Consider the following 27,983-nt stretch of genomic DNA (forward strand, 5'->3'; position numbering starts at 1 on the left):
TATCATGAACCATGTCCATGGTAGAGAACCTAATCAATAAATGTTGTATGTGTTCTGACTGCTCCACCAACTGGCTGTTCCTCCTTCTTTCTCCCTTTCCATGGACCTCTCTGTTCCCTGAAACACGGCAATATTGAAATTAGGTTAATTAATAACCCTACAATTGCCTCTAAGCATTCAAGTGAAAGGAAGAGTTCCAAATCTCTCTCTTTAAATCAAAACCTAGAAATGATTAAGTTTCATGAGAAGGACACGTCAAAAGCTGAGATAGACCAAAAGCTAGGCCTCTTGCCCCAAACGGTTAGCCAAGTTGTGAATGCAAAATAAAAGTTCTTGAAGGAAATTAAAAGTTCTATTCCAGTGAACACACGAGTGATAAGAAAGCAAAGCAGCCCTATTGCTGATACGGAGAAAGTTTTAGTGATTTGGATAGAACATGAAACCAGCCACTACATTCCCTGAAGCCAAAGCCTGATCCAGAGCAAGGCTTTAACTCTCTTCAGTTCTATGAAGTCTGAGAGAGGTCAGGAAGCTGCAGAAGAAAAATCTGAAGCTAGCAGAGGTTGATTCACGAGATTTAAGAAAAAGAAGCTGTCTCCATAACATAAAAAATATGAAGTGAAGCAGATGATGCAGAAGCTGCAGCAAGTTATCCAGAAATTCTCGCTAAGATAACTAATGAAGGTGGCTGTACTCAATGACAGATTTTCAACATAGACAAAACAGCCTTCTATTAGAAGAGGATGCCATCTAGGTCTTTTTTAGCTCGAGAGAAGAAGCCAGTGTCTGGTTTCAAAGCTCAATGGACAGGCTAACTCTGTTGTGAGGGGATAAAGCAGTTGGTGACTTTAAGTAGAAGTCATTGTTCATTCACCATTCCCAAACTCCTAGAGCCCTTGAGAATTATGCTAAATCTACTCTACTTTGTTCTAGGAGTAGAACAACAAAGCTTAGATGGCAGCACAGGTGTTTACAGCATGGTTCGCTGGAAGTTTTTTTTTTTTTTTTTGAGACAGAGTCTTGCTCTGTCACCCAGGCTAGAGTGCTGTGGCACAAACACAGTTCACTGCAGCCTCGACCTCCTTTGCTCAAGTGATCCTCCTGCTTCAGCCTTCCATGTAACTGGGATTACAGACATATGCCCTTATGCCTAGCTAATTGAATTTTTGTAGAGAGAGAGTCTTACTTTGTTGCCCAGGCTGGTCTCAAACTCCTGGCTCAAGCAATTCTCCCTCCTTAGCTTCTCAAATTGCTGGAATTGTAGGCATGAGCCACCACACCCAGCTCTGGTTTACTGGATATTTTAAGCCCACTGTTGAGACCTACTGCTCAGGAAAAAAAAAAAAAAAAAAGATTCTTTCAAATTATTACTGCTCATTGACAATGTACCTAGTCATCCATGAGCTCTGCCGGAGAGGGGATGAATGTTATTTTCATGCCTGCTAACACAACATTTATTATGCAGCCATTTTAACTTTCAAGTCTTATTAAGAAATACATTCTGTAAGGCTATAGCTGCTATGTATAGTTATTCTTCCAGTGGATCTGGACTAAGTAAATTGAAAATCTAGAAAAGATTCACTATTCCAGATGCTGTTAAGTACATTCCTGATTCATGGAAGAATATAAAAATGTCAGCTTTAACAGGGGCTTGGATAAACTTGATTCCAGTCCTCATGGATGACTTTGAGGGGTTCAAAACTTCAGTGGAGGAAGTAACTGCAGATTTAGTGGAAATAGTGAGAGAACTAGAATTAGAAATAGAGCCTGAAGATGTGACCGAATTGCTACAATCTCATGATAAAACTTAAATAGATGAGTTGCTTCTTATGGATGAGCAAAGAAAGTGGTTTCTTGAGATGGAAGCTTCTCCTGGTAAAGATTCTGTGAACATTGTTGAAGTGACAACAAAGGGTTTAGATAATTGATAAAGCTGTAGCAGAGTTTGAGAGGAGTGACTGCAATTTTGATAAATGCTCTATTGTGGGTAAAAAGCCATTAAATGGCATGGCATGTTACAGAAAAATCTCTCATGAAAGGAAGAGTTAACCAATGTGACAAACTTCATGGTTGTCTATTTTTAAGAAATTGCCACAGCCACTGCAGCCTTCAGTAAGCACCAACCTGATCAACCAGCAGCCATCAACAATGAGGAAAGACCCTCCTCCAACAAATAGGTAATGAGGGGCTGGGCACAGTGGCTTATGACTGTAATCCCAGCATTTTGGGAGGCCAAAGGGGAAGGATCATTTTGAGGTCAGGAGTTCAAGACCAGCCTGGCCAACAAGACTGAACACTGTCTCTACTAAAAATACAAAAATTAGCTGGGCATGGTGATGCATGCCTGTAGACCTAGCTACGAAGGAGGCTGAGGTTGGAGAATCGCTTGAAACCAGGAGGCAGATGTTGCAGTGAGCCAAGATTATATCATTGCACTCCAGCCTGGGTGACAAGAGTGATACTCAAAAAAAAAAAAAGGTCATGACTCACAGAAGGCTCAAATGATCATTTGCATTGTTTGGCAATAAAGCATTTTTAAGTTAAGATATATAAATATATATATATATACACATTAGTATACAGTACAGTGTAAACATAACTTATATATGCACTAGAATATCAAAACAAATTGTGTGACTTGCCTCATTGTGATATGTACTTTATAGAATTGGTCTGAAACCAAATTGCACTATCTTCCAGGAATGCCTGTACATGTAAATCCATGTTAGTGAGGCAACAAGCAGGAGATGACTATTAGTTAGCCTGTTTACATTTTTAGGAGTGTATTCTAAACCTTAATTTTCCCTGCCCAAAGAGCATCTAAAAGTTCATCATAGCAGTATTTGGTGACATGTGGATCTTGAAATCACAACACATAATTCAGTGTATACAGATTAAAACTAATCTTAATGAGAGTCTCAAAAAAATTGGAGTCTTGTGTAGTTACTAACGCATAATCTACTCATAAACCAAACAAAACATAATTATATTTGAGCAGAATTCTTCTCCAATTAGACTTGGTGCCTGTATTTCCATAGAGCACTGGACAGTCCCTCCATAGACTTTCACATTTCTCTTTTAGCATGCCTATTGTTTTCTCGGTAACTCACCATGGTGTCCAATGAAATACTAATTTAAGGTGGAAATAAGCAGTAGGAACAAATGAGTTAGTGAAAAACAAATAACCTGTTTTCATCAAATTCTTACTGTCTTGCATTTCATAGCTACTTCCTGTAGTATTACTCTGTTCTCATCCTGCTGATAAAGACATACTGGAGACTGGGTGATTTATAAAGAAAAAGAGATTTAATGGACTCACAGTTCCGCCTGGCTTGGGAGGCTTCACAATCACGGTGGAAGGCGAAAGGCATGTCTTACATGGCAGCAGACAAGAGAGAAAATGAAGACCAAGAGAAAGGGTCTTATAAAACTCTTATCAAACCATCAGATCCCATGAGACTTACTCACTACCACGAGAACAGTATGGGGGAAACCGCCCCCATGATTCAATTATCTCCCACCGTGTCCCTCCTACAACACATGGGAATTGTGGGAGCCACAATTCAAGATGAGATTTGGATGGGGACACAGACAAACAATATCATTTTCATTCCAAAGGACTTGCAGGACCATGAACACAATTTCCTTTAAACCAAAGGCTACTACTGTCTTGGTTGTGCATTGGCTTGGCTTCATCCTTTTTATTGAAAAATAAATTCCTGTATTGACTGCTTTCTCTCTGACATTATCCTTTCCCCAATCTCATACTGTCAAATACAGATTTAATTATACATGCAAAGACCTTCCAGGGCCAGGAATTGAAGCAGGCTGGGGACATGGAGGCAAATGGGAAGCATATGTCCACCTATGGGAGGCACAGGATGCCCCTACTGGCCCCCTGCCACTTGGGAGTGCAGAACTGACCTGGCCAGATCTTCCTTTTTTTTTTTTTTTTTCCAAGACGGAGTCTCACTCTGTCACCCAAGCTGGAGTGCAGTGGCACAATCTCAGCTCTGCAACTTCTGCCTCCCAGGTTCAAGTGAGTCTCGTGCCTCAGATTCCTACAGGCACGTGGCTTAACCTGTAATCCCAGCACTTTGGGAGGCCAAGGTGGGTGGATCACCTGAGGTCAGGAGTTTGAGTCCAGCCTGGCCAACATGGCAAAACCCTGTCTCTACTAAAATTACAAAAATTAGCTGGGCATGATGGCGGGCACCTGTAATCCAGATCTTCCTATTTTTCATGACAAACTAAAATTCTTGTGGTTTCCAAATGTTGGTAATTGATCTTAATTTGTCAACAATATATATTGCTTCAAACAAAACACACCTGAATTATATTCCCATATTATATTGAATCCACAGGCCAGCAATTGACTTTCACTGGATTCCAGCAATGAGTGTAGTTACAGGGCCAATTCAAACTGGAAAAGATATTTGTTCATCCTTTCTACTTTTACTTTGAGGCTGCAGCGAGCTATGACCACATCACTGCACTCCAGGCTAGGCAATGGAGATAAGCCTTGTCTCTAAAAGTCACAAAGAAAAAGAAAAGAAAACAGAAAAGAAAAGAGATACTGAGCAGGCAGAAGGGGTACTATGATATTTTGGACACACCTGTTTTTTAAAATGATTGTCTACTCTAATATACAGTGAATCCCTATGCATTAGGATGAGTATGCTGGATTCCCTCTGAAAGATCATCATTGGGATTGTCTGTTTCATAAGCATGAACTATAGAGACTTAACAGAGGTAGTTCAACCGGGGACAGAGAAGGGTCTGAAATGCCTGTTGGGTGAGGCGTGGCACTGAGATTAGTAAAAATCACTGCCTTTACCGCTTCAAAACATTATAAATATCTCGATGTTTAAATATTTCATTAATATAATTTTCTAACAATTCAAATGAATTTCAAAGAATAATACACTATCATTCAGCTATCACATATATAGCTATATATTTCAGTTTGGGAAATAAACTAGTATTTAGATCAAGCAATTAAGAGCTGCAACTAAAGATGATGAAACAAATTGGTAAATATTTTTTTCTAAGCAAACTGGTTGTAAATTTACCGTTGTTTAAATTACTGTCAATTGTTTTCTTATGAGGAGTGATTTCATCATTTGTTTAAAACCTAGCTTTTGACAGTTTTCCTAAAGTCTTTAGAAATTTGAAAAAGTATCTCGCATGATTCTGTGTTTCATGAAATACCAATATTTTAACATTTCCCTTTAAACAGTAAAAAGTATGAATATGGATTATGAATGTGAATAAATTGTGAATGGACTTTTTAAGAAGGTAGCTTAATTAAATACATGTAATCAGAAAATACATTTTTTAAAATGTAGGTTTTTGCAATTTTACTTCTATGCCTTGCCACATAACATTTTGTGATAGACAATTGTTCTTTGTTTAGAATTTCTCCGGTAGAGAAAGCTTCAGTTTTTTCTTTCCCTTTATTTATATGCCTGTGTGCATGATGTCTAAATCACTGGTCAGGAGTTCCCTGGGGATCTTCGTATCTGACTACATGGCAACATTCCAGACCCAAAGTAAACCTTTCAGAGAGTGGGAATGAGTGGGAGGGTGTCGCCCTGGGCATGGTGCTTAGGAGGCCAGATTTCCCTAAACCTGTTCTGCTGGGAGCCCTCGGAAGCCTCAGATGCAGTCTGCTGTCCAGGTATACTTACAGAGTGGGGTGGGGGACTGTTAATTTCTGAATAGACTTTGTCTCATCCACACGACAACATATTTTAATTTTAAAGGCAAATGTCAACCTATTTAGAAAACTATAAGTGTGACTGATGCATTCATTATTTAATAACCCCGGGGTGGAACTTGAGGTGAGTGGTTTCACCCTTTCATACTCAGGAGTGGAACTAGTTCTCATCCTGGGTACTGTGCACAGTCAGACCTCACGCTCGCACGCTGGGCTCCAGGCCTCCTGGCAGTGGACTTGAGTGTACCCGCGTGTGCCCGGAGAACTCCTGTGCACACCGCCGCCGTGCTGTTGAGTACGAAAGACCCCTGAGAGCAGTTCGCAGATGAGAGCCCAGCTGTTGCTGTGAGACTGACTGCGGGTGGCAGCCGGCAAGAAGGAACTGCCAGGACCGACCCTGGCGCTCGCCACCAACTGAGGCGCAGCCTCCTCTGCGGTGCCCGCCCTTCGGCATCACTGCAGCCCCCGCAGGAAAGCTAACTTTAAAATTTTAAATAAAATAATAATTTTTTTAAAGGCCCGAAAACTCCGGCTCCCACCCCTCCCCCAGCCCGCCGGCGGCGGCAGCGCTCAGTGACACCGCGAGCGCGAGCCGCGGCCCCAGCCGGGCCGAGCGCGCTGCCGGAGCGGAGCCGCTGTAGGTGAGGGGCCCGCGTCCCCGCACGCCGTGGGCGCCCCGCCTGGCACGGATCCTGCCTGTCGCCCACTGTCGCCGCCGCCGCCGCCGCCCGCGGGCACCATGACAGCTCTGAGCGCTGGGGTTACAGGTTGGTCACCGCCGCCGGTGCCCGAGAGGCGGCGGCGCGGCCGGCTCCGTGCCCTGCGCCCGAGGCCCTGGATGCGCGCCCGTTGGTTCCTCGGCCCGGCCGGGCCAGGACGGCGCAGGGGCGCTGTGGCTGCGAGAGGGGCTGCGGGCTGGGGGCCCCGTGCGGGGGAGGGTTGGGGAGGGGAGCCTCCACTCGAGAGCGGGGCGCTGGGGTCCTCGCTGGCCTGGCCGGGGCACGGAAGCCGCGATGCGCCCTCCCTTTCCTGCTCGTGGGTGTCGGGGGCGCCTGCCGCGGGATGCGCCTGGGCTGGCTTGGGAAGCCCAGGGCCGGCGAGACCTCGGGCCTGCCCCGCCTGGGCATCTAGCAGGTGTTGGGGGGCAGGTGGCTGAGGACAAGGCCACTGGGCATCACGACAGTGCTGCACCTGCCCCCTCCGCACCGGGTCCGCTGCCTGGGTAAACCTCTGGGCCAACGCGCGGCAGGGGCGAGGGGGGAGGGCAGCCCGGCTCCAGCAGGTCTCCGCGGGGACTCCGCGGCCTTACCCCATCCCCATACTCCTGTGGATTGCTCCTTGCTAAATGTCCCTTATGGTATTCATTGGCCTTGTTAAGCAGCCGTCATTAGGGTGGCCACACCGAACGCAAAGCAGTGTCCTGTCAAACAACACCATTTTGTCACTGAATCTTTAAGAGACCAGCAAGGATGGCCTGTCTGGGATCCCTCGGGGGGCCCAGAACCCAGATCAGGGGTCATTTTGCTGACCTAATGTTCCTCTCTCAGGATGGTGTGAGAACGCTGAACTCAGACGCTTAGTGCTTGAAATACCTTAGGATAAATCTTTCAGTTTCAGGTACAATTTTTCAGAGACTGTATTATTAAGGATGTGTGAATACACAGTCACTTTCAGGCCTCAGAAGGTTTTACTCTTAATCTGGTGTTCGTGTGGTCATCAGCTAGGCCCTACTTCCCTGGTGGTGAAATGTGGGTTGAGGACCAGTGACCTTTGTGTTAGTAGGTGGTGGGTAACACCTCTAATAGAGGATCAAAAATTAACAGGTGGCGATTTTGAAATTGTGTGTGTCTGTATGTATGTATGTATGTATGATTCATATGTTCATAGCTACAACTGTGATTTGCTATGGCCTGGGAGAGGAGCAGTTTCACTATGGTAGTTACCCCTGAGGCAGATGCATAGCTGGATTGGCTTTTTAAATTCAAAGATAAGGTTTCCACAGTTCTAGATAAAAATCATGGCTTCCCAATCATCTGCAACAAGAAACATTCACTCCCTAACTGTTGGTTTTCATTCTGTGTGCCTTTCTAGAGTTGATTTTGCATTCTTCTGTAGTATACTTTGACCTAGCCATTGCTAAAATCAGACTGTGTGAAGACAAAATCCGGCTTCGGAGAAAAACTTAAAAAGTGAAAAGGTTCAGTTAGATCCTCTTCTGTGTTCATAAAAGACGTAATCTGTTTGCAGAATAAATGTGCTGTCACTGATAAGGACTATGCCAAAATCTTTACAAAACTCGAGGAGAAAGCACGTCTCACGAAATAGTGGTAATACACTTATAACTTTGGATAGGACTTGCAAGATATTCAAAGGAGAAAAAGATGTACTTTTAAAAAAAGTGTACTCAAAATAGTGTCATTTACTTGCAATTTAGTGAACTGAAGATTTGAGTAGCATTTTCTTCTTCTTAGGTATGGCATTTCTTTGAAATGGGTTCCAGTTGATTTTTTTTTTGTTTATCATTCCTGCATGCTTTGTGTCTGCATGTATGTGTGTGCACAAATATACACATTTGTTTTATCATTTATCAATAATGTTCAGATGATTTCAGAATTTCCATAGCTGTGTAAATTTATCCCAGGTCAGAGTCACATGTGGATTTCAAGTTTGTGAATGAAAATTCACATCTACACTTCTATATCCTAAGATAAACTAAGCACTGGGCCAGAAGCTGGGTTGTGAGTGAGTAAAAGAGATAAACTCAGAGCCTAAGAATCATTCAGGAGAGACAAGTATGTAAGCAGGTGGATATACAGTGAGATGTCTTATTTTCTAGTTTTGGCATGGAAACTATGATATTGAGCATAAAGATATTAAGAATGGTCCCCAAGGCCACGCACGATGGCTCATGCCTATTATCCTAGCATTTTGGGAGGCTGAGACAGTCCAATTGCTTGAACCCAAGAGTTCCAGGCCAGCCTGGGCAACATGGTGAAACCCCATCTCTAAAAAAATAAAATAAAAATTCACCAGGTGTGGTAGTGTACACCTGTAGCCCCAGTTACTTGGGTGAGACTCTGTTTAAAAATAATAAAAGAATGTCCCTGCCCCAAAATGTTATCAACATTTTAGAGCTTCAATCATGCTATACAATTCTCACCTGTCTCAAGGAACGGCACAAATTTTTATACCTTCAAACTCTATGCAAATGCTTAAATTTTTTAAATTGATTTTTTGAATTTTAAAGTAACCAAAGTTGATAGAGATGATAGAATGATAGAGAAAAAAAGAGTAAACACCTAGTTTTAATAACCAAAGACAAATGACCACAATATCTGTGTGTTTTCTGTAGTATTTTTAAGGGCTTGACTTTAGGTAGTTGTAGTCATGGCATTGTACAACTTTTATACTGTTTTTTCCATTGAAAATGTATTATAACATTTAAAATATGTCTATATAATTTTTTTACTTAAAAATTGTAAATAGCTATATAACACCATACCAGTAAATACAGCTTCATATATATAACCATACCTCTACCATTAGACATTTGCTGTTTCCAGTTTTTCATCATTATAAACAATGTCCTGATAGATAGTTAAAATGTAGAGATTTATTTCTATTTTATGTTTCTCAGTATAAGTATCCAAATATGTCCATATCTATCATCTATCGATCTATCCATATCTTCAAATTGGTTTCCTGAAGAATTCAGATTATAATTTATTTGTGATAAATTTCCGGTAATTATATATTTGAAAAAAGTATCTGAATTATTATAGAGATATATGTTTGTCTTTACATTGATTTCCTAAAGAATTCAGATTATAATTTTGAATAAATTGCTTAATCTACTTTTGAGGTAAATCTGCCATTTTACAAAAAGTGTTGGTGGGTCCTGTTCCCTCTTTTACAGAAATAAAAGAAGGTAACATAATAATTTGGATGTTTGACTTTTGTGCTATATAAAAACTTGACTTCTAGAAAAATCACCTGAAAACCAGATGCTAAAATATACCTCTTAGAGTAAAGCCAAAATAGGAATACTATAAAAGTTCAAAGCTGGAAAAAAAAAAAAAAAAAAAGTCAATGCAAGTCCCTTTAGAAAATTGGCTGTTGTGTTCAGGAGTCTAATTCTGCTTTTTGCTTTCCTACTCGGACTTCAAGTAAATGATCAAAAGGGCTTATATAATGAGAAATCTGTACCCCCACAGGTAAAGGAAGAAGAGGATCTTTCTTTCCTAGGCTGCAGAATTTTCTGGTAGATTCAGTATAGATGGAACAGGACTGATGGGAAAAACTGAAGTTCAGTTCACAATTTCCTTTCTAAGAGTAGTGTACAAAAAATAAGGAAGAGAGGCCCCGGAAGAGCCCCTTAGTATGAAGGAGTGAAGTTGAAAGTTGGAAGCTGGCTTTTGGTAAAACAGAATTGCTTGACTCCTGAAGCAGTTTCTCCATGAGGTCCCAGGGCAAGGGCAGCCATACCAGAGTTATGTTCTAAAGACGGGGACTGACCCCGCAGGTCCAGGGTGGGGGCGGGGGTGGGCCTCCGCAGCAGGAGTGGAAGAATTAGAAGTAGGATAGACCACAACACTGAGGCCAAGAGAATCATTTATGAGAGATCAAGAGTGAGAGTTATTTCCAATTATGCAAGGAAAAGAGATGAAAACAGGATGTTGTTTGGAGAGAGAATGATATAGATGGAAGACAGCCAACAGAGACACATCAATAAATGTTTTTCCTGACAGAGAGGATCACAGCGCATGGAACACAGCCATGTTTTAAAGTGAGATAAGATTCTTTTTTTCTTTTAGATTAAAAACAGTCCCAATCTTTGGATGAAAATAGGTTATCATGTACCAAAACAATTAATAAAACTTAGCCAACATCTATATATAGCCTGATAAACACTTTGGATTTGAAAGCCAATAAAAAGAAAAATATTTCACCAGCATTGTGATCAAATGCTTCAGAAATTACTTATCCACAAAGAGAAAATTTAGATTAATGTTATAATTCCTCTCTAAAATTATCAGCAAACATAAAATAATGTCCTGAAAATGTGTAGTCCTGAAAAATATCAGTAGACAATTCTCTTATGTTGTAAATGAGTCAAAAATGAAAGATAAATAGGTGAAGAAATATATACTAGGCAAGCGATATCACTAAAAATAGATGAAGTAGAAGTGTGTAAATATCAGAAAACAGTTCAAAAAATTGTTTGATTAAATGAGAAAAAAGTCCTTAAAGTCATAAAAGTTGCTATCTTTAATACAGTTTTAACTACAAGCTTCCCATGTTTACCAATGATCAGAGCATTATAGTATGCACAGTCAAAAACATAATGCTAGCCGGGCACAGTGGCTCACGCCTGTAATCCCAGCACTTTGGGAGGCTGAGACGGGCGGATCGTGAGGTCAGAAGTTCGAGACCATCCTGGCCAACATGGTGAAACCCCGTCCCTACTAAAAATACAAAAAAATTAGCTAGGCGTGATGGTGAGCACCTGTAATCTCAGCTACTTGGGAAGGGGGGCTGAAGCAGGAGAATCATTTGAACCCAGGAGGCAGAGGTTACAGTGAGCCAAGATCGCGCCACTACACTCCGGCCTGGGCGACAAGGCGAGACTTCGTCTCAAAAAAAAAAAAGTCTGATGCTTATTTTAGGGGAAAGGGAGGGGGGGAAATGCCCATAGACTCAGTATCTTTTTAAAGGATTTTGTGACCTAAAATGGTGTTGAGAGTCAGCATTTCATCTTAAGAAGTACAAAAATAAATAAATAAATAAATAAAGTTTTAAAAATGAAAACATGAATGAATTCACTATGACGTATATAAACACTAAATCTAATAGCAAAAACAGAGCTATAGCATTCCAATCTGGGAGAAATGTTAATCTATAGGTATATTTAAGGTAAATTAGAATGCCAAGAAATTGGAACAATGACAAGGAGGTTAGTGAAGAAAGGCACTGGAGAAATTGGGTATAAAATTCCCAGACTGAAGAACTGGAATCAGATTGCAGTAATGGAAATGAAGAGGTAAATGGTAAAGATATGTCCACAAAACTAATGCTACCACGTCTTGGTGACGGAAGGAAGAGAACAAAAGGGAGTCCAAGGTTAAAAGTAATTTCCGATCATCAAGCTTGGGTGATTGTGCTATTGTATTCTATTATGTCTAGTTAAAAGAAATTGTTACTGCTTTATCTTTCAGTTAATAGTATCTGCAGGGTAAATCCTTTGCTTCATTTTCTTTTCTAGCTGTTTTATTATTATTTTGAAATTCACATGAGATTAGTTCCACAAGCAATATATTTTGCTTCCTTTCTTTGAAGGCATTGAATAGCAATTTAAAGGTATAGTCTAGACTAGAAAATCATAACAGAAACCCCAACAAAAACCCAAATATCTTAGTTATCCTTTTATAAAGCAAAAATTTAATTCCTGTATACAATGCAAGTTAGTTATTTTGAAAGTAAATTCTGAAGATCTCGGAGGAAAATAAGAATAGAATATACTGTATATACATACAATTATAAATCAAAATTTTTGTCACAGACTTATATTTTGCCTGTGTTGCTTATAATTAGACTCTCTTATTCTTTTCCACACAAAGAGCCCTGACTATGCAATGTGAACTTTCTAAGTGTTCTCTTCTGAGCATCTAGGCTAGTGATGCCTCATTAGTTTGGAAACAGTGATGGGAGAGGTGTGCAGGGATCACCTGAAGATGTTTTTAAAAAAATACAATGTCCTATTTTCCACCCTTAAAGATTCTGATTTAGTATGTCTGAGGTGAAGGAGGCGTCAGCTTGAGTGTCTTAGTTAGCTTGGGCTGCTGTAACAAATAGCACAGACTAGGTGGCTTAAACTCCAGACATTGGTTTCTTACAGTCTGGAGACTAAGAAGTCCAAGATCGAGGTGCTGGCTGCTTCCTGTGAGGGCTGTCTTCATGGTGCACAGACGATTCAGCTGCCTCTGCTCTTCTGATAGATTCACTAATCCCATTCAGGGGGCTCCACCCTCATGGCCTTATGACCTCCCAAAGGCCCCACCTCCAAATACATAAGAGTTAAGAGCTTCAGCATATGACTTGAGGAAGACAGAACCATTCAGTTTACCGTGTTGAGAATGTTTCTGAACCTCCCTTGATAATTCATATGTTAAGCAGTCTTTAGGAATTACTATTTTAAACCATCCCCTTTTGAGCAAATTTTGTGGATTCATATTGCAAAATGAAACAACCACAAAAACATAATCTCCCTTTGATTTTCTGTTATATTTAAACATAGTAGCAAGTTTTGAAAGCCACTGTTTTAAACCATCCACCTTCTTCCTTTCTGGTTTTTCATAATATATAAATGATAGCAGCAGCTCATCAAAAGAAAATATCCAACACTGGATAATTAATATAGAGAAGGATATATCCTTAGCACAGAGTAGGAGTGGTGGCCGGGGCTGGGAGGAGGGGAAACGGGAGTTGTTAATTACTGGGTGGAAGGTTTCAGTTATGTGAGATAAATGAGCTCTAGTGATCTGTGTTATGACATTGTGCCTGTAGTTAACATTTTATTGTGAATTTAAATATCTGTTAAAACATTTCTCGTGTTAAATGCTCCTACTACAATGAAACAAAAATAAAAATTACCATGATGTAGGTGACAAAAATACAACCCAGTTCCCTCTCATACTGCTTGACAGTTTTAGTTTGGGCATGTAGGGTGCAATGGCAAAAGGGCTTTGGGGCATTGTGGTGTGTATTGAATCCCTTTAGCAAACCCAATCGCTTTTAAAGGCCAAAGAAAATTCAATTTTCACGATAAAAAAAAATAAAACAAAACAGAATCCTTGGAGAAGTAATGACAGTTTTGGAGTATTTCTAGAAATAACCAGAGAAAAATAGCCTGCTGCTTTACTTTGGAATTTAGGAAATAGACTCATAAAAAGTAGGGAACCATTTTCTATTTCTAATCAGTACCTTGACAAAAGGAAAACAGAAGAGTCTGTTTTTGGAGATGGTTCTTTGAAACATTTGCCTTCCCCTGTGTGGTCACCACCTCGGGTAGCCCTTGAAGTTGGCTGGGACTGGACCATGCATGTAGAATTCTGTTTTTTGCAGAGCTACATTAGGATTTAGTGAGGGCCAAAACATAGATGAATGAGTACCCCAAAAGAAAAGTGGCAGGTGGCATTTGGAGGAAAGAGAGAGAAAGAGAGAGGCAGAAAGAAAAAGAGAAGGAAGAAGAGAGAAAACCAGGCAGCCAAATCAGGGCCTTGACTTTTGTACAAAATTAGATAGAAAATCAACCACAGCAATCCTCTACCTGCAGGGGCAGGGGAGGGGGCCGCTGTTCTGTTGTGGAGACACACGTTGCTGCTGTGATGCTCAGGGGGTCAGATTTTTGATGCTATCTTAGTTTTCCTGCTAACGTGTTCCCTGCTGTGTTGCTGGGGGAGACGCAGGACTCCAGGCTAAGTTTAAGAGAGAAAATATAGAGCTGCTGCCTTTCCTCTGAGCAGAGGCCAGATTACACGGAAAGATGCATCCAGATCATTGAAGTTCACAAGCTGAGGATACCCGGAGGAGAGGCTTGCTCGAGAGGGCCTGGAAGGACTGGCATTGCAAGTCTAGTGGCAGGCATACTCTAATTTGGTTTTATTACTTAGACATGGAATAGGCGGGGACTTGGAGACTCCTGTCTCTGTTCTCTGGGAAAGAAGACTGTTCTATTCACACAGCCTTGGAAGGGTCAGACTGAAAGAAGACATGGAGAGCAAAGTATTCCTGGGGTGGAAATCAGAAAGACCTGGCTCCCTGTGGTTTATCACAGCCTAGCCGTGTGACCTCAGGCAAGACACTTATCTTCTCCAAACCTCAGTTTCACCTGCAAAATCAGAATAACAGAGAGAGACACTTGCCTCTTTGGGGCATGGTGAGAAATAGGTAACAATTAGCCTCACACATAATAAACCCTCAGCAAATGTTAGGTGTAACTTGTTTAAACTGAAAACATTTGTTAGTGTTTTACTTGTTATAAAGAAATTAGAAATAAAACACATCATCTTTGTGAACATGTACAGAAGTTCATGTTGTGAGATGTACAAAAGTTCTAAAGGTTAAAAAGTGAAAGTCAAATGCTTCACCATTTCTCTCCCTCCCTCCCCCTACCTCTGTTCTCCCAACAAATAGACTACTTGGATTCTAAACTTGCTTCCAATTCTTGTGGGTCTGGGCATGTTTGCCTCCAATTTTTAATCTATATAGTGGGAATAATACTAAAAACTACTTCAGAGAAGTGTTAAATGCTTAGAATAGTGCCTGGCACAGAGTAAGCTTTCAATAATATTTGTTCTCATGTTTCAAGTAAAAAAAAAAAAAATGAGTACCTAATGTCTAAGCTTGCTTCTATAGTTATGCACAGAAGTTTATGGACCTTCATTCTACCCTGAGAAATGATCAAATGCATAAAAATCTGAGCAGTGTCAAAATTAATCACTTTTATCATTGGAAGTCACTTTGGATATCATCTATTGCAAAGTCCCAGACAGAGGAGAAATCTTTTCTGCAAACTCTAAAATGTGTAGTCATTTCCTCTGAGAGTATCCAGAGAGGAGTTTACCACCTTTCAGGATACTCCAACACATTATGATTGGAAACTTCTAGAGTATGATCTTTTTATCAAATAAACAGTCACCTCTTGATAAACTTCTGATAGAGAATTTCTATTTTGTCGGCAGTTTCCTTGCTAAAAGGACGGAGAACACTACAAAAGAGCATCAGAACATGTGTGTTCTGGGCTTTGGATTTTGGGTATGACAGAAAGACTTTCTCAATACATACTTTTTAATTGCTCTCACACAATCTCTGTAAAAAAAAGATACATACATATTTTTTAGCCTGTATCATAGGTGGAATCTAATTTTTAGTTTTCACATTCTTAGCATAGTCAGTCAAGAAATTATGAGACTAAAGCTAACTCTAGGAAGTGAAGAAATCTGTCACTTTAGGAAGTGGAGAAATCTGTCTCTTCACTACATGGGGTGAGATTATCAAATGGGAGTTAGTAAATACCTTTTTCTCATTCTTTACCAAATTTAGAGGAAAAAATAATGAAGGTATAATAGAATATTTCTATGAGTCATCCTCAAGGAAAAAGGAATGATAAATGGATAATACTTTCAGAAACCTGAAAGGGTCATTTAGATAGATTTAATTAGAGGTTTGATGATTTTCTGCCAGAAAAAAATTGACATTTTTATAAGTGTGTGGTGAGAAAAGTCATAAAGTGAGTCAGATAATAAAAATGGATTCAATTTCAGGAGATGAGAAATGTCTGTACTATTTGCACAAAAAAATAATTGATGCCAAGAGTTTGTAATCACCAGGCTATATGATTTAAATATATTGAAAAAGTCATTTTCTTATTTCCTTTCCATTCTATAATATCCTTAATTTTTGATTCAATAGTTCTGTAAGGCACATTGTCCCGCCTTGTCTCTGTGCTTAAGTTTCCTCGTCTGTAAAATGGTTCTTGTGAAAATTGAATGATACAATGCATATTCTTTTTTATTTTTTCTTTTTGAGACAGGGTCTCACTCTGTCGCCCAGGCTGAGGTGCAGTAGTATGATCTTGGCTCACTGCAGCCTCTACTTCCCGGGCTCAAGTGACCCTCCCACCTCAGACTCCGGAGTAGCTGATACTACAGGTTCATGCCACTACTCCCAGCTAAATTTTGTATTTTTTTGTAGAGATGGGTTTTCTCCATGTTGCCCAGGCTGATCTTGAACTCCTGGACTTGAGCGATCCATCGCCTCAGCTTCCCTAAATGCTAGGATTACAAGTGTGAGCCACCATGCCTGGCCTGAAATTGTATGATATTCTTAAATAGCCTGGCACATAATAATCCCTCAACCAACATTTTTGTTAGAAGGACTCTGTTTCTGTATGACGGTAAACATAATTTAGGTTGAAATCAACCAATGAGCTCACTGTTTTACCATGGAAACTCTCAAGTGTCCCAAAGCACTTTTGCATGGGGTGTATGTGTGTGTGCATGTGTGTGTGAGCTACTGGAGGCTATTGTCCTTTGGAGAAAGCATTCTGAGTAGGTGATAACATCAGTTTTACATCAACTTCTGTTTTTAACACTTTCCCTTAAATGGTTGTGATGATTGAAATCTCAAGGCAGTCATTGAGCAGCCCCTAAATGGAAGACAGCAGAGTTGCTGGATTCTGGTCTGGAAAGTGCCCTGTGCATGTGAGAAGCTGTGGAGGCCATGAGAGGTGACCTCATGGAGGGAGAGGAAGAGCGTGAGCATGCAGGACACAGATGATCTGGGCTCAGAGAAGCAGGGGAAGTTCAGACACTTGAGATGCACAGAGAGGACATTCAACTGGGCAGTGGGAGGTGCAGGTATCAGTAGCTCTGAGGCTAAAATGTGCCCTGGGAGCTGGAGGATGGTGGAGTGGGCAGGGATGGTGACACATGAAGCAGGTGAATGGATGTTGGATAACAGATAATAAGACAAAAATATGGGGTATTTTTTCCTAATTGAAACCATAGCATAAAATGTATGATGCTATATTCATTTGCTCTGAATGGACATGTCTTCTGTCTGAGAAGGAACTTGGCAAACAAAATGGGCAAACTTTACAGAAACAAGGACATCTTGCTGTTCCAGCCTCAGGAATAAGCATCCCCTTTTGTCGTCAAATTTTCATTACGGTGTATTGAGGTAAAACTGAAGATTTAAATGTGCATATTTTATGGGAAAGGGCAGGAAGCTCTTGTTCAAATGCAGATTTTGGTGGTTTGTTGTTTTAAGTTCTGTGGCTATTGGAACTAAAAAGAGGAAGAAATAAAAACATTTGAAATAAGAATTAATATTGTAATGCCTACATTAACAAATTGGTAACATCAAATACATGTATCTTCAAAATATGAGGTAATGCCTTTCTCGACACAAATTTAACACTGGGAACCTAATCTGGAAAGCTGTGCTTATATTGGTTCACCTCGTAAGGCCTTGCACGTATATGCATGTAAATGAGCTATGGGACAAGAAGGACAAGGAAGGGGCGCAGATGTTTGAAGGTGGTGTTTACTTACAGTTAGGATTTTCTGCACATGCATATTTATTGACAGAGGACGATGTTAACAGAACATAGATTTTAAAAACCTGGTTACAAAACCCTGTGCAAGTAATCATTTAAAAATAAATGTATGCATGGAAAAATATATATGGAAAGGTCAGTCCTAAAAGAGATACAGTTGATATCCTCTTGGAGAGTAAGCACCCTAGCTAAAGAAAATTCCACAAGAGACCATAACTAATTACTACTTCGTCTGCAGCCCCTTGTTCGATGGCAGACACAATGTATGTGCTCAACAAATCCTTTGCAAAGCTGATTGAGTTTCTAGAAATGGAATTCCTGACGGCTTTCGTTTTTGTTTCTTATTTTGTTTATATAGTTTTCCTAACTTTTCTACAACAAACGTGTATTACTTGTGTTAATGAAAATAAAAATCGAATTACTTTCTTCTAACTTAATTTAAGGTTTAAGTATTTGAGATCTAGGCAAAGACCAGTCAGCTCTCCTGGATTTTTGCATGAATCTCATTATGCCCAATAGCACAGTAACATGTTGGGAATCCACCGTTCAATATTCCTTGCCTAGGAAGATAGTATGGAACTAGCAGTAAGGTACTGAAGGAATAAGAATACCACTAGATGGAGGTTGAAGATAAAGTGCACCACAGTAGAGGCTCTCTTTTAATTAATCAGCCACTCTGCCTCTAAATATAGCATATTGTCTTCCATGTGAGGAACATGGAGGGAAAGCACATAGTATGTTTTGTTCAATGTTAAATCCACATCACTTAACATAATGGTCGGGATAGTTAAAAAATGAAAACAATTATGCAAACATGAATGACTGAGTAACTTCTGCTAGCAATGATGGTTGGTTTCCCCAAAGACGTGAAAGTCAGAATTTGAGGTGAAGAGTCCCGGAGATGTTACTGAACATTTTCTTTTCTTAATTTCCTTCTCCAAGTGTGCCAGGGATACTAAGCAATGAGATAAAAACCCACCATTCAATGTGTATGTGTGTGTCGTCTGTGTCTTGAATAGGGCAGTTGATTAGCAGTTTCACTTGCACTCCTAAGGACCCCACAGTTTATGCACAACAGTTATCAGAAGAGTACTTGTTGATATTGACGTATTGATAACCTTAATAATAACTAATGATTAAAAATGAGCCAATGACTTCTGTCTTCTTTGGGTCTTTTTAGAATGAAATAGATGCTTTGATTTTATACAAGTTGTGTGTTTCTCTTCTCACACCCTTATTCCCAAATATTAAGTCTTTCAGTTATAACAAATACATCACACACATAGAAAAAAGTCTTCATGAGTTAAGTTAGGGAATTAGAAAAGACTGATGTGGAATTGGTATTGGATAACAAAGACATGGCTGGGATAAAGGGTTTGAATTAGTTGAGTAAAGGTTGCAGGATGGTGAACAATGGTATGTTTAGCCAATATGAGTGTAGCATGTGGTATGAGTGTGAAAGGAAGTGCACGTACAAATCAGTGGGATGCAGGGTCCTGGAAACATAAGGTTAAGTAAAGTAGGCAGTTTGTAATCTTCAAGAATGCCTTTATATTCAGTGCTGTATATCTAGCACATACTGCAGTGCCTGATACCAGAGTGGATGCATAATATTTGCTGTGTGAATGAATGAATGAACAGATGAGTGAGTGAGAAACAAGAAGATACACTGAGATTTTCTGGGCTACCAAAGAGACCTACAGTGTGTTTGGAAGCTGATTTTTTTTATATAAAATAGGGAACGTTTTGAAAAGCATCCCAGACCTGAGGGCCCATGGCCTACCTAGAAAGGAGTCTAGAAATGGGGATAGGTGAAAAAGGCCATTGTACATATATGGAATGAATGAGCAAGAAAACAATCCACTACTGAGAGTGGGTGCAAAGAGAACCTGCTGGGCCTTCCCACTGCACGTGGGGAACCTGAAGAGTTTGGAGCAGTAGGGTCTGGGACATGAGAGGAAGGAGAAAAGCAGAAGGATGCCTGGCTCATGTCGCTCTCTCAGGCTGCATCTTTGTTCATGATGGTGTTGGCACCGCCTTCCTACATCTGTGGCGGAAGCAGCACCGATACCTCTCTAAATAGGTAGCTGGACACAGAAGGTAATGGAAACTGTAACAACAGGTGATCACTTGCGGGGTTAAGTAAAGAGGACAGGCAAGAACAGCATACTGTGAACCATAATTTGGAAGACAGGAGAAGATTCAAAAGACTTTAATACAGAACCCAAGAGAGCTGCAAGGGAAAGAAATGACCCATAGTGTTGCAAGGACATTGCAGTTAAAGAAAATGGAATATTTTAATTTTAATACCATGAAGAGGGGGCTGGAATGAAGTAGGGAAAGTATATACCAATAGAAATGAAATTGCTACCACAGAATACAAAAACTGGGTCTTAACCATTTAAAACAGCAATGAACATGAGATGAATGAATGTTTCCTGAGTTGCTATAAGCTGTTTCTGAGTAAAAGATTTATTAATGGACACATTGTGACTGTGCAGCCTCTGTCCCGATAGTGAACTATTTAAATACCAACTTCTTTTAATAAATGTGGGAAACCTTTTGAAAGCCAGGTTTTTCAAACTTTGTGTACTGTCTTATGAAGGACACTTCGGTAAACAGAAAACAGAGATACTGGCTTATAAAAACATAATAGTGATAAGGCTAAGATACGCAGAAGCAATTTCCTATCAAAATAATAAGCTTACCTAGGATACTTAAATATCCCTCCTGGTTTTTATCAGAGGAATAATAGGTCTGTCGTATGCAGTTATATTGATTCAACATGAATGAAGGCATAAAACAATATTTCTGTTTGTAAATGAAAATTACAATCAACCACCTAAAATTAATTTTGAATTCCTCATGTGTTTGTAACTTAAATTTACTTTACTACTTGAATATAATATTTAATAGTATTAAATCAGTGAAATTTCTAGAGATCCAGGAGCTACTTGGTGAGTTTTTATGTATGTGTGGATTAGCCAGGTATCTTTGGAGCTTAGATCATTTCTTGGGCACTGTTTAAGTGGCACCTGGGAGCAGGTAAAGTGAAGGTAAATGTGAGTGACAGCTAATGTCATTCAGTTTTAATCACACTGTTTTGGTTGGTCAGATAAAACTAAATTGGGAATTTTTAAAAAACAATAAATTCTGGACATGTATTTTTCTAGACAAACAAATCCATAATCAAAAATCATTTTTGCTTTAGATGGCGTATTGATAATAAAGGTGCACGGAATTCATATGCCCATTGTCTCCACTGCTCAATGAAAGAGGACTTGTGGAAAGATCTATAAAATTCCTCATATAATCTTTGAACTACATGGTGAAACCACTCTTTTACTTGCTCCTTTGTACTGTCATCTTGAAAGATTTCTAAAAGATTCTATGTACACTCAGTATTTGGATGTATAGGAGACTGTCATTGAAGAGGCATCTCAAATTGAGGCCACCAGAGTTCCTTCCCCACTACCAGTAAATCAGAGAGAGAGAGAGAGAGAGAGAGAGAGAGAGAAACACTTTAAATACTCTACATGTATTTACATGGGATATCAAAGAGTTCCAAACTCCAATTATATAGTGTAAATTAATTAGTGCAGCCTACTGCAAAGCCCATATTCAAACTCAACATTCAGGGCAGTAACAGCCTGGAAATACCTAGCATGTCTTAAAGCCAGTTAGCTTTTATCTTCTGGGAATAGGAGGTGTATCAGTCTGTTTTCACCCTTCTGTAAAGAAATGCCTGAGACTGGGTAACTTATAAAGGAAAGAGGTTTAATTGACTCCATTCTGCATGGCTGGGGAGGCTTCAGAAAACTTACAATCATGTGGAAGACACCTTCACAAGGCAGCAGGAGAGAGAGTGTGTGAAGTAGGAACTGTCAAATACTTATAAAACCCCTCAGGTCCTGTGAGAACTCACTCACTATCATGAGAACAGCATGGGGGAAACCGCTGCCATAATTCAACCCCTCTCTCCACACGTGGGGATTGTGGGGATTATAATTCAAGATGAAATTTGGTGGGGGATGCAGCCAACCCGTATCAGGAGAGTTAGGCAGAGATACCTGCCCAGGGAGATAAAGGAGCACGTAGTGATGGAGGTAGGTGCTCAACACAGGCAATCAGATTTGGAGCTGCTTTGTTTTGAGTTTCCGCATTTTATTTTCTTTTCCAGTAAAAACTGCATCTGCACACACAGACACACAGACACACACACACACACACACACACACACACTGCAAACATGTTCTTGTTCTTTTTGAACTCCGGTGAGGACTAAGTGGCACCCATTGTCCTTAGTTAGGTTTCTTTCTCTAGATCCATGGAGCACCGGATAGGAGAGCCAGCGAACCCGCCTGATGTTAAAACTGCAGGGCTACGTTTTCGTTTTCCTGGCTCGGCACAGCTGTGCACTGCCTGAAGCGCTCTTTTTCTCTGTTACCTGCCTTGAGAAATTCTCTTAATAGTCCTCAGCTTCAGCATGGTCAACTCTAAACCCCGTACGCGTTGTAGTCAAACAGAGCTTATTTTTAATTTCAAGTTTGCTTGGATGGCCTTGGTCAAGTTATTACCTGCCTTGAGACTGGCTTTTCTCATGCATGTATAAGAAGATGAGATTTTTTTATTTTTTATTTTTTGGTTAGGGCTGTTGTAAAGACCAAATAAAATATAATTGCTAAGTATCCCAAACATCGTATATATCCATAGCCATTAGTTCCTCACCTTTAAGACTCAATCCAGGTGCTAATCAAATGGGAATCTCACAGTCCACTCAGGGATCTTCAGGCACCACCTGCCTTTATAACAATTCTTCTCACATTGTATTGCACTTACTTGCTATTTGAGTCCTGAGGACTGACATACAATAGCCCCCCTTCAAGTGACTGCTGAGTTGTGGAAGGCGATAGCAGTGGCCACAGGGAGGTGATGTCTGTCACAGGATGTAGATGTTTCAGAATTGTGGAAATTTAAGCAGGAAGCAGGCATCTCATCTCCCACCTCAATGTAATTTCATGAAAAATTTACTTCAGAGTAGCTGGAAGAATTTAGATACTCACTGCATTCATTTAAAAAAATCTCCATTTAGAGGAGGTTCTTCCCCCATTCTTTCTGGCCTCACTCCCCTCTGGGGAGGACAAAATTGGGAAATCAGCTTGGGACTACTGTTGGAAGTAAGAGATGTCTGTGAACGTCATGTTAAATTAACACTGGGGAAATCATGGGGAGGATCTGTGCGTTTCGTCTGTATTAGTCAGCAGTGTTCTAGCACAGAGCATCTGTATGTGGAGACAGCTTTAGGTATAAGAGCATATATCTAAAAAGATTTTCCCAATAATATGTCTGCCCTAAGAAGCAAACCATTTTACTCTATCTATTCTAAATCACTGGCCTCTAAACTGCTTATGAAGTGCATAAAATAATCTATTGCACTGGGAGAAAAAAACCAAGCTTCTATTGGTATTAATTTTGTCTCATCCTTTTAAGTTTCTATTTTCATGTGTTCTTTATACACTATGGAATAGAACCCATGTATGCCTTACAAATACGTAGATGTATGTGGGGAACTCAACTTTTTGGTGAGAGGAAAGATGGTTTCGATGACAAATACAACTTTTCCTTTTCCCAGACTGTGGTTTTGTGCTTGCTCACCAAAGCTAACCTCAGCATGCTCAAAAGGAAGCAGAGTTCCAGGGTGGAAGCCCAGCCAGTCACTGACTTTGGTCCTGATGAGTCTCTGTCGGATAACGCTGACATCCTCTGGATTAACAAACCAGTAAGTTTCTTCTTTGAGTATGGAGAAGCATAAGTGGATGTAAGAGAAATTTGATTGACAAATGCAAATGTCATGTACCTTTGGCTTCAAAATGTCTGAGCTGCAGTAGAATATGGATGAGGTTCAGAGTCTGGAAGTAGAGAACAATCCAATGAAATAGTGAGATGCCGCTATGAGTTACTCACATGGGAAGATGCACCGGGTGATCCAATCCCCTCCCCTCCCCTCCCCTCCCCACACTGTGCACCCTGTCCTCAGAGTCACGCGGTGTAGTGATGATACCACTTCGCAGGCTGATCCAAATCTGGGGTCCATGATGAGCAACCTGTTCTTAACGAACTTCCTCTACTTGTTGTCAACATGCCCGAATCCATGAGACAATAAGCACATGTTTGGAATTAAAGGTCTCCTTCTGATTTGCAAGTTTTGAGTAAAAGGTCAATGAGATAATGGATAGTATCTCTGAAGAATTTGTCACCTTTGCCGCCTAATTAAGTTGATGAGGATTTGAGAGGAAGAACTGCTAGACTAGGCACCACTGTATGCCAGAAAGCATAGCAACCAGAGCTAAGTCTGACAGGCATGCATGTCCATGAGTGTTGAAAACTCAGCTCTGCAAAACCAAGCAGGATCAACTTCTTACTCACCACATGGTTGATGCTGAAGTAACAAAAGGAAATGACCTGTTGCCTCTTGCAGTGCTTGTCTTTCCCCTAACCATGATACACACAGGATCTGCTTGGACTCTTTGCTGTCCTTCCCAATCTGTCTTCCTCTAATCTGCCCTCCAGATTACTTCCCCAGCCTGCTCACATTTCTTTATCTATTTCTATTTTTATTCACATCACCCTTCTGCTTTATAATCATGGAAACTGTCTATTACCTTCATTACAGATTAAAATCTGTTAGTATGACATTCCTGCTTCTTTACATTCAGGACCTAACCTGTCCAGTAACTGCTCCTTTCCCATGTCAGCACAACATCCACTCAAGCCCCATCAGCAGCCTCCTACTCCTCTAGGCTCTCTGGCTTGTTCACATTGCTTTCCTTTGCTCGTACTGCTGCCTGGCCCCAGTGACCCTTTCCCAGCTCCTCTGATGAGTCAAATCCTCCTCATCCATTAGGACTGGCTGAGATGTCACCCCTGGCATCCTTCCCTGAAAGGCTTATTTCCACCACAGACAGAATGAGCCTCTCTTCTCTTTGCACTTAGCCTGTTTTATATTTGTATATAAATAGAATGTTATCTATAAATAACTGTATATTTTATATACATCATGTGTATATTTACATTATATACATTGTAGATCATGTATATATAACATGTATTTATGGATCTATTGTCTTATGTATATATACATGTTATGTGCACATACATATAAGCATATAACAGGTTATATAGATATCACATATATACACATTACATATACACATATATGTGTTAACACCATGCATATTACCTATACATATAAATGTCATGTGTGTAACATATATACCTGTTATATATGCGTATGTGCTATATGCATGTAAGCTATACATACATGTATACATCCTTATAACATGTATGTGTAATATGTGCATGTGTTATATGCATATATACATGAGACAATATACATAATATATGTATATTATGTCTTATCTAGAACATGTTTTATAATGTTATATAACATGTTTTTGCCTCTTGCAGTGCTTGTCTTTCCCCTAACCATGATACATGCAGGATTTGCATGGAATCTTTGTTTTCCTTCCCAGTCTGTCTGTCTCTAACCTGCCCTCCAGACTACATGTATTTACATGTATGTGTATATACACATAACGTATTATATACATACATATAACATGGTATGGGTATATACACACATTTTACATATATATAATATATTCAAAGATGTTTTACTTCTTGGACTGCAAAATAGGAGTCGGAAGTGTGTTGCTTCCATGTTTTGTTGCCCGCACCCAGCATTCTGACACATAGTAGGCCTTTGTTCACGCTTAGAGAATTGAATGGAATAGAGAATGAAGCACCCCTAACTCTTTCTTAGTGTCCACCTTATTACAGAACTTTCTGCGAAGTTATGAAGAAGGTAGTATCAAAGATGTAGCCTTGGAGGCACTTGCTGAAATTATTAATGCTTCATTAAAATCCTGTCTTTAAACTAAAAACTGGTTTGTTGTTGAAGAACCTATATTTGGAAGCTCTTTTGTGTAATTAGATTCTTTACGTTAAAAGTCCAGATGGGGCCAAATTCACACACCGATGTTTATTGAAGTGCTTCCAAATTGCATGAAAGACACATATAACCCTTAAAGTAAATTGAATCATCAGTGGCTTGTGTGTTATGGGATTAGCAGCATAATATCTTCATGTAAATATTATAACTGTCAGATAAATATTATAACCCACTCATCAGCTGCAAGTGTCTGAGTCTCCTGAAAGTTCTGACAGTCTTTTCTATTTTTCATCTTGAGTGTTTGCTAGTATACATAGCTGCAGAATCCGTCTACCACAAACCTAAATTTTTTTCAGAGAGTATAATATCAAAGAATTATCATGATTTTGTATAGGTCCAAGATAGTCAATAAAACCATATTTGGATTACGTTTAAGAATTGTGTACTAATTGATGAACTGGTGACATTGATTGTGTGGGCTTAGCATGGAGATGCAGTTAAGTATTTTTTTTAACCCTAGATACTAGTTTTTGTAATAAAATATTGAGTATGAGTGATTGTATGTCCTGTACATATATTCGTGTAAACACAAACATACTTATCTTTAATTCTTTCTTCTTATTTTGGGGTTAAAGAAAATATTCAGATGGCAGACATGCCTCTAGTGTTGCACAGAAAGTTATTTTATGGAATTTTGAAAGATGTATGGTCTAAATTTGTATAAAATATGTTCTCCAAAATAAAGAGAAAAATCTATTCATTATTTTTTTAAATGTGGGATGAGACCAGATTTTTAAAAAGTTTCTTTGTATTTTTATACAAAGACATTATACGCAAGATACAAATAGAAAGGAAATTCTAAATATGGGATGTGTTATGTATCAATTCATTTAAAAAGCATTTCTGATCTACTGTGATAGGCCCTAGTGCGAGATGTTAGGGAAGTTACAGTAAATATAGTATGACCCCTAATTCTAGGTACTTATAGTACAAAAATGAAAAAAAAAATGGCACATCAAGTTCCTATGTGACTAAATTACAAACACATATTTTAATTGAACCAGAATCTTCCTATATTGTAGTCCGATGCCAGGAGGTTATCAGATGTTTTGGGGAGCCTGATCAGGTTCCATCTAGGCTTTGAGTCTTTGTAATGCATGACCACAGAAATGCCTCCACCTTTCTATCTTAATGTGTTTATGTGGGAAATAGGTGGCTTGAGAATTAAATGATATAAAAACGTGAAAATATTTTAGCACATTATATGCACTGAGATGTTAGTTTTCTTCTTCTTCAACTCCGTATTAGTGAACTATTTTAACTTCAGCATTATGTTTTCCACTTAGTGTGGTTCGTAATACAAGGTTGAGATTTCAGTTATGGCGCCATGTAATAACTCTGGACCATCATTGCAGTGGGTTCACTCTTTGCTGCGCATCTGTGCCATCATCAGCGTCATTTCTGTTTGTATGAATACGCCAATGACCTTCGAGCACTATCCTCCACTTCAGTATGTGACCTTCACTTTGGATACATTATTGATGTTTCTCTACACAGCAGAGATGATAGCAAAAATGCACATCCGGGGCATTGTCAAGGTAAGCATTCCCATGTCATTTAAACTAAGAACCTAAATGCATCGAAAATCTTAATCCGTTTATGATATTTGCATGTTCATTTCAGTAAAACAAAACATCATTTTATCTTATACATATGGAAGACCTTTTTAAAAAGGCATAACTCCAGAGATTGGGAGAAATTGTGGCATGAGACTATTTTAAAAGTTCAATAAATTTTATAAGACACAAAGTCTTGGAATATCTGGGAAGGAACAAGATGGTTTGACTAATAGCTGTGTGAAGTCCCGAGTAGGGTTATTCACGCCACCTAGGGCTGAGCCCGTAACCCAGCAGAGGGGCTGGCCCAGAGAAGCACCTTATTTTTTGTTGACTTATGGAGTGCAGCATCAGAGTCACATGGTAGAGTTAGAGCATGATAATATTGTAGCAGGATGTCATTTACTTGATGTGTGTTGACGATATGAAAGGATAAAAAAAAAAAAAGAACATGAGATGGCAAAAATTTCTGGGACCAAAAGAAAAATAATGTGTCATGTGAAATTAGTACCAATTGGAAACAAAATAAATATAAAAATTTTTAATCAGAAAACAAAGGAAAAGAAAAAAAGAAAATTT

General features: G+C 39.6%; 1 protein-coding gene across 5 annotated transcripts in view; it reads left to right on the plus strand.

Moving 5' to 3' along the window:
• The first annotated feature begins 6,291 nt into the window (after positions 1-6,291).
• NALCN (sodium leak channel, non-selective) overlaps positions 6,292-27,983 on the plus strand; it is a 345,832-nt gene continuing 324,140 nt past the window's right edge. For 3 of the 5 annotated variants that reach the window (XM_023218071.3, XM_023218072.3, XM_023218074.3), the window contains exons 1-3: positions 6,292-6,486; positions 23,470-23,616; positions 27,204-27,386. In XM_023218071.3, coding sequence (XP_023073839.1) covers positions 23,509-23,616; positions 27,204-27,386 — 291 coding nt within the window. In that variant the 5' untranslated portion in view covers positions 6,292-6,486; positions 23,470-23,508. The remainder of the gene's footprint in view (positions 6,487-23,469; positions 23,617-27,203; positions 27,387-27,983) is intronic. The other 2 variants (XM_023218073.3, XM_023218075.3) reach the window with 1 other exon arrangement.

This window comes from Piliocolobus tephrosceles, chromosome X (genome assembly GCF_002776525.5).
Source record: "Piliocolobus tephrosceles isolate RC106 chromosome X, ASM277652v3, whole genome shotgun sequence".
NCBI classification, from domain to species: Eukaryota; Metazoa; Chordata; class Mammalia; order Primates; family Cercopithecidae; genus Piliocolobus; species Piliocolobus tephrosceles.